The 7,900-nt window shown below is 40.2% G+C and overlaps 1 protein-coding gene and 1 long non-coding RNA gene across 2 annotated transcripts; both read right to left on the bottom strand.

Annotated features, from left to right (window-relative positions):
• Positions 1–3,788: 3,788 nt before the first annotated feature.
• On the bottom strand, positions 3,789–5,411 carry LOC145876187 (NLR family CARD domain-containing protein 3-like). The gene has a single exon (XM_082971982.1). It carries the CDS (start codon positions 5,214–5,216, stop codon positions 3,831–3,833), a length of 1,386 nt encoding a protein of 461 aa, XP_082828108.1. The 5' UTR covers positions 5,217–5,411; the 3' UTR covers positions 3,789–3,830.
• A 971-nt stretch (positions 5,412–6,382) lies between these two features.
• On the bottom strand, positions 6,383–7,679 carry LOC123733283 (uncharacterized). The gene is made up of 3 exons (XR_006763720.2): positions 7,497–7,679; positions 6,754–6,861; positions 6,383–6,455 (listed from the first exon to the last, which is right to left on the bottom strand). It is a non-coding gene; the product is annotated as an uncharacterized LOC123733283 (long non-coding RNA).
• Positions 7,680–7,900: the final 221 nt, after the last annotated feature.

Genomic DNA, 7,900 nt, shown 5'->3' with positions numbered 1-7,900 from the left:
ATTCATAAATTAATGTATCATTATTAGAAATGACAAATTATCAAAGTTTTGCCTGCAGATAGAAACATGTATAATACAAATATTTGAGTAGACTGACCAGACCAGTTTAAAAGCAGTATCAGTCAAAAGACAGACAGTGAGGTATCAGATTTAGATTGTATTGAGTATACAGTCCACACCATATCTATTTTGACAGTGAAGATAACAATTTAAATGTGGTTCTAAACTCTAACATTTTGGATTTCAGATCAAATGTTTCATGTGAGGTGACAGTATATAATGTCACCTTTTATTTGAGGATATTTTAATTCATATCTGTTTCACCATTTAGACAAATAAAAGCACTTTATGTATCTAGTCCCCCCATTTGAAGAAGTCATAAGTATTCTGACCAAATCACTCATAGTGTATTAAAATAGTCAAACGTTTAGTATTTGGTCCCATATTCCTTTAATGCAACAACTACATCAAGCTTGTGACTCAAAGTCGTGTGTTGCATTTGCAGTTTGTTTTGGTTGTGTTTTGGGTTATGTTTTGCACAATATTAAAATGGTGGATGTTTTCTGTCTAAGTGAGAAGATACATGCTGGAGCATAGCACCAAATTTAAAACTTTAAGCTTCACTGTCCAAACACATATGGTGTGGACTATGTCTGTCTGGTAAACACATGTGGATCTGGTGAACAGTTATCACTTGTTGACCAACTACAGGAATACTGACCTCAGAGTCTCCAGTTTACAGTGGGGTTTCCCCAGTCCAGCAGAGAGCAGCTCCACTCCTGAATCCTTCAGGTCATTGTTACTCAGGTCCAGCTCTCTCAGGTGTGAGGGGTTTGACCTCAGAGCTGAGACCAGAGAAGCACAGCCTTCCTCTGTGACTAGACAGCCTGACAGCCTGCAAAGAGTCAAATCATATTAAAACCACACTGATATTCTTTGGTGGTGAAAATAGTGGCAGTATATTTCTTCAACATATTCAGATATATCAGTGTCCTGAAACCTTCCATATCTATTCAGAAATTAATGTATCATATTATAAATTACAAATTATCAACGTTTTGCCTGCAGATAGAAACATGTATAGTACAAATATTTGAGTAGACTGACCAGACCAGTTTAAAAGCAGTATCAGTCAAAAGACAGACAGTGAGTTATCAGATTTAGATTGTATTGAGTATACAGTCCACACCATATCTATTTTGACAGTGAAGATAACATTTTAAATGTGGCTCTATACTCCAACATTTTGGATTTGAGATCAAATGTTTCATTTGAGGTGACAGTATAAAATGTCACCTTTTATTTGAGGATATTTTCATACATATCTGTTTCACGTTTAAAAATGAAAGCACTTTATGTATCTAGTCCCCCTATTTGAAGAAGTCATAAGTATTTTGACCAATTCATTTATAGTGTGTTAAAGTAGTCAAAAGATTAGTGTTTGGTTGTAAACTAGTTGGTTGCATTTCCAGTTTGTTTTGGTTGTGTTTTGCCCAATAATAAAATGGTGGATGATGACTGGATAATTTTCTGTCTAAGTGAGTAGATAACATGTTTATAAACACTAAATTAATCCTGATGATAACATGATTAATACAAATCATGAATGAATCATCAATAATAATGAGTGAGAAAGTTACAGAGGCTACAACAAAACATGCTAACCTCTCACCATTACCAATAACAGAGGCTACAACAAAACATGCTAACCTCTCACCATTACCAATAACAGATGATACAACAAAACATGCTAACCTCTCACCATTACCAATAACAGAGACTACAACAAAACATGCTAACCTTTCACCATTACCAATAACAGAGACTACAACAAAACATGCTAACCTCTCACCATTACCAATAACAGAGACTACAACAGAACATGCTAACCTCTCACCATTACCAATAACAGAGACTACAACAAAACATGCTAACCTCTCACCATTACCAATAACAGAGACTACAACAGAACATGCTAACCTCTCACCATTACCAATAACAGAGACTACAACAAAACATGCTAACCTCTCACCATTACCAATAACAGAGACTACAACAAAACATGCTAACCTCTCACCATTACCAATAACAGAGGATAGAACAAAACATGCTAACCTCTCACCATTACCAATAACAGAGGCTACAACAGAACATGCTAACCTCTCACCATTACCAATAACAGAGACTACAACAAAACATGCTAACCTCTCACCATTACCAATAACAGAGGCTACAACAAAACATGCTAACCTCTCACCATTACCAATAACAGAGGCTATAACAAAACATGCTAACCTCTCACCATTACCAATAACAGAGGCTACAACAAAACATGCTAACCTCTCACCATTACCAATAACAGAGGCTACAACAAAACATGCTAACCTCTCACCATTAACAATAACAGAGGGGGTTTGATCTTTGTTAGTAGAATCACAAGCCTCACTGCAGGTGTCAGGAATCCCGCTTCCTGAGTCTGTTTCTGCCTGAGCTGACTGTTTTCTGTTTGGAGTCTAAGGGTGCGTTCAGAAACCTATCTGGTTGCCAGGCGACGAAGTTAGGCGGGAGATCTAGTGATATTATTACCCTGTCTGGTTGCTAGGCGACGAAGTTAGGCGGGAGATCTAGTGATATTATTACCCTGTCTGGTTGCCAGGCGACGAAGTTAGGCGGGAGATCTAGTGATTACCCTACACCTGCATCTCATCAACCTTCTGCACACCTGGTCCTGATCATCACCTCTTCATAAGCCCTGAGCTGACATCCATTCCCTGCTGGATCGTTAGCAACGAACAGCCTCATGTTTCCTGAGCTAGTCTTGTTGTTTTGTTCTTGTTACTGGTTACTCCCCCCCCCGTTTACTCTGTCTACAGTCATTCTCCCGGAACATTCAACTCCCTTGCCTGGCCGTTGGTGGATACAGTGACTTCATTGAATCCACCCATCTACTCTCATCAACTCACCTCCGCTGCCGCTCCGTCTCCTGGATCACTCAAATTACACATCAAGACTACCAATAAATACTCACCTTCATTTTACTCACCTTGTCCTGGTCTGCTTCTGGGTTCTGTCTTAGAGAAACGTGACAGCAGGCATGGAATATGGGACAACATGCTAAACTTATGACTACTTTAATACACTATAAGTAATATGTCCGAATAATTACGACTTTTTCAAATGGGAGAACTACATGCATAAAGTACTTTCATATCTGATAATACTGACCTCAGAGTCTCCAGTTTACAGTGGGGATTCCCCAGTCCAGCAGAGAGCAGCTCCACTCCTGAATCCTTCAGGTCATTGTTACTTAGGTCCAGATCTCTCAGGTGTGAGGGGTTTGAACTGAGAACTGAGGCCAACACTTTACAGGATGTGTCTGTGAGTTTACAGCCAGTGAGTCTGCAAACACAGAAGAAATACAATGACAGACAGGTTGTATTAAAATGATACGCTTAGCTTTCTCTGTTTACGCTGTTACCCATTTACAAATAATGTGTTGGGTTTGACCTCAGAGCTGAGACCAGAGAAGCACAGCCTTCCTCTGTGACTCCACAGCCTGACAAAGAGATCATGACTTCAAACACATTGTTAATTTAACACCAGTAGTGTAGAAGGACAATGGCAGATGCATTTGGTTAATTCTCCCAAACAACATATAGATTCTTCTTCTGTCTCCTAGAGTTGTATGGTCATATTGTTATACTAATGTGAAAATCAATGCATTTATTCAATGTTTTCAATATAATATTAAACACATATTATAATGCATATTTTTCTTTAACCTGAATATTTCTTCCTGACGATTAAATTTTATTTGTCATTTTATGTACTCACAGAACAGCTCTGGAGGCTTTGACCACTGGCAGCAGCCTCAGAAGACCTTCCTCTGATCTGGAGTATTTCTTCAGGTCAAACACATCCAGCTCATTTTCTGAAGTCAGCAACACAAAGACCAGAGCTGACCACTGTGCAGGTGACAGGTTGGGTTTTGAGAGACTTCCTGATCTCAGGTAGCTTTGGATCTCCTCCACTAGAGAATGGTCATTCAGTTCATTCAGACAGTGGAACAGATTGATGCTCCTCTCTGGAGAGGGATTCTCCCTGATCTTCTCCTTGATGTACTTGACTGTTTTTTCATGGGTCTTTGAGCTACTTCTTGTCTTTGTCAGTAGACCTCGTAAGTGCTTCTGATTAGACTTCAGTGAGAGGCCCAGAAGGAAGCGGAGGAAAAGGTCCAGGTTTCCCGTCTCACTTTGTAAGGCTTTATCCACAGCACTCTTGTAGAAAGAAACTTCAGACTTGTCTCTGAACAGCACAGAAAGGTTCCTGGACGTTGATTGCGGTTCGGCCATTAGATTCTCATTGTTGTTGATGAATGAGAGGAACACATATACAGCAGCCAGAAACTCCTGAATGCTCAGATGAACAAAGCAGTACACCTTGTCCAGGTACAGCGAAAATTCCTCTTTAAAGAGCTGTGTGCACAATCCTGAGTACACTGAGGCTTCATTGACATCAATGCCAGCCTCTTTCAGGTCTTCTTCATAGAAAATCAGATTGCCATTCACAAGCTGTTGAAAAGCCAGTTTTCCCAGTGACAGAATGCTGTCTTTATTCCAGTGTGGATCTGTCTCTTCTTTCCCAAGATACTTTTCATTCTTCTGTTTGGTGTGAAACACCACAAGGTGTGTGTACATCTCAGTCAGAGTCTTGGGCATCTCTTCTCTCTTATGTTTCAGCATGTGTTCGAGGACTGTTGCAGAAATCCAACAGAAGACTGGAATGTGGCACATGATGTGGAGTCTCCTTGATGTCTTTATGTGTGAGATGATTCTGCTGGCCAGGTCCTCATCACTGAATCTCTTCCTGAAGTACTCCTCCTTCTGTGGGTCATTGAACCCTCGTACCTCTGTCACCTGGTCAACACACCCTGAAGGGATCTTATTGGCTGCTGCAGGTCGGGTAGTTATCCAGAGGAGAGCAGAGGGAAGCAGATTTCCCTTGATGAGATTTGTCAGCAGAACATCCACTGAGATTGACTCTGTGACGTCACAACAGATCTTGTTCTTCTGGAAGTCTAGGGGCAGTCGGCACTCATCCAGACCATCAAATATGAACAGAACTTTGTACTTGTTGTAGTTGGAAATTCTTGATTGTTTGATTTCCATTGAGAAGTGATTAAGAAGTTCAATCAAAGTGTGTTTTTCCCCTTTCATCAAATTCAGCTCCCGAAAAGGGAATGAAAACACAAATTGGACATCCTGATTTGCTTTTCCTTCAGCCCAGTCCAGAATGAACTTCTGCACAGAGACTGTTTTTCCAATGCCAGCGACTCCCTTTGTCAGCACAGTTCTGATACGTTTGTCTTGTCCAGTTAAGGGTTTGAAGATGTCGTTACATTTGACTGCAGTCTCTGGTCTTGCTTGTTTCCTGGTTGTTGTCTCAATCTGTCTCAGCTCATGTTCATTATTGACCTGTCCTGTTCCACCCTCTGTGATGTAGAGCTCTGTGTAGATCTTATTGAGAAGTGTTGGGTTTCCTTGTTTAGCGATCCCCTCAAATACACATTGAAACTTCTTCTTTAGATTAGATTTGAGTTCACGTTGGCAAATCACAGCAAGCTCATCTGAATGAAGAAATAGCACAGAGGATATTAATATTACGTCTGTTTTAATGCCTACAGTATTGTAGGACTGTTATAACATTTTAAATTATAATCATTTATTATCTTAACTGACTGTTTAAATGTTTTCATAATGCATTACAGACTGGTGTGACTGATAATGTAATTATTGGTATTATTGATGGTATTATTAATGTTGTCTCTCTGTCTCTGTCTCTCTCTCTAAATTAATCAACACAACACATCCCTTCTGCTACTTGATGAGGTCACTAGGTGTTGTGTTAAGGTTGCTACAATATCATTGAGTTACACAGCTACTTTAGCTGTACTTTAGCTACAGCTTCTAAATGTTATAAAACAGCATTCAACATGAGGCAGACAGATCTTACATTTCTCCAGTGTGTCAGCGAGCTCCTTCTGGTTCATTTTCCTCAGGACGTGCAGTGTGATCTTCAGAGCCCCCTCTCTGGCACTGCTCTCCTGCTTCTCATCTTCAGCATCCACCACTTCCTTATCCTGCTTCTGACTCTCAAAGCCTTCTGGGAGTTCTGGACTAAGAATCCTCTTGAACATCTTCAGCTCGTTCTTCACAAATGTCATCATTTTCTCTTCAAGCAACTAAAATAAATCAAGTAAATAAGTTAATCAAGAGAAGAAATGCTTTCTCATTAACACATTAATGAACAATTGACAGATCAACTTTACTTGAGGAAAACAAAAACAAATGTTCATAACAGGACCACATACACTGAATATGGAGTCCAGGTCTGTTTGATGACTCTGGGAAGACTGACCACTGAGAATCTCTGACTCTGATCTCTCCTGTTGGTTTCTGTGGACAAAACATGAGATTACAGTACACACACACACACACACACACACACACACACACACACACACACACACACACACACACACACACACACACACACACACACACACACACACACACACACACACACACACACACACACACACACACACACACTGTTTTAGGACTATGAAAATGGACTAAAGGGTTAGCCTATGGATTATGAAAACAACCAAAAGAAATGTGAAAATGGGAGAGGAGAAATGACTAGAGACAGTGTTGTTTAACTCACTGACCATGACCCATGAGTTCTTCTTACCTTTGTTCAGTAGAAAAGTCTCCCTCTCTAAACAGTATAGGAGGCTCCATAGACTTCATGGACACACAGCTGGGTACAGGGGAGGCTGGTCTCTCCTGCTTGATTGGTCTTCAACACAACAGAGACAAACATTACATCTCTCATCTACTCTGATCTCAGATGGGAAACATAAGAAGAGTTCCAAAACGCAACATATCACTTTACAGAAATGAGCTTTTATTGTTTAAAGAAATTATGTATTAATTATTACATCTCTCACAGACAGGGATTTGTTTAAAATCTATCACTTGATGGTTTCATTTCAGAGAGACAAAAATCATGTTTTTTTATGCAAAATGCTATATATCTCCCTCACTCTCAAATGTGACCGACCGGCTCAATTTGGTAATTAACTAAATAATTGTAAGTGATAAAATTAACTAGTAATTCTCAGTAATTACTACTTTTGTAAGGAATAACACATTTTTTTCAGCACTAATGCAGTTGCTAAATAATTCCAATAGATGGGAACATAAGACCACAATGACATTTCAGAATATTAGTTTAGTTTTCTCCCTGGATACACCACCACTCCCCACGCTTCCGGCAGAACCCCTGCAGTACCTCCGCAGACCCCGGATTGAGAACCCCTGATTTAGCAGATGCTCTTATCCAGAGAGATTTACAGTAAGTGCATTCACCTTAAGATAGCTATTTATTTTGGAAATAAACTTAATTAATTATTCATAAAATTGTTATCTCACCTCTTAGCTTTGGTGTCATGTCCCCCAGAGAGATGCATTTTGGAGGCAGGGCCCCCCTCCTCTCTCTCCCCAGAGAGACTCATTTTAGAGCCAGGGCCCCCCTCCTCTCTCTCCCCAGAGAGACTCATTTTAGAGGCAGGGCCCCCCTCCTTCCTCTCCCCAGAGAGACTCATTTTAGAGCACTGACCCCTGTAAACAGAGATCCAGCATGTTGGTTGTGGTTAACACAGTGACAACTAAACAGAGATCCAGCATGTTGGTTGTGGTTAACACAGGGACAATTAAACAGAGATCCAGCATGTTGGTTGTGGTTAACACAGTGACAACTAAACAGAGATCCAGCATGTTGGTTGTGGTTAACACAGTGACAACTAAACAGAGATCCAGTATGTTGGTTGTGGTTA

Source organism: Salmo salar, unplaced genomic scaffold (genome assembly GCF_965601325.2).
Source record: "Salmo salar unplaced genomic scaffold, fSalSal1 ptg000468l, whole genome shotgun sequence".
NCBI classification, from domain to species: Eukaryota; Metazoa; Chordata; class Actinopteri; order Salmoniformes; family Salmonidae; genus Salmo; species Salmo salar.
The sequence above is the reverse complement of the archived record's forward strand: the minus strand, read 5'-3'. Positions and strand labels throughout refer to the sequence as shown.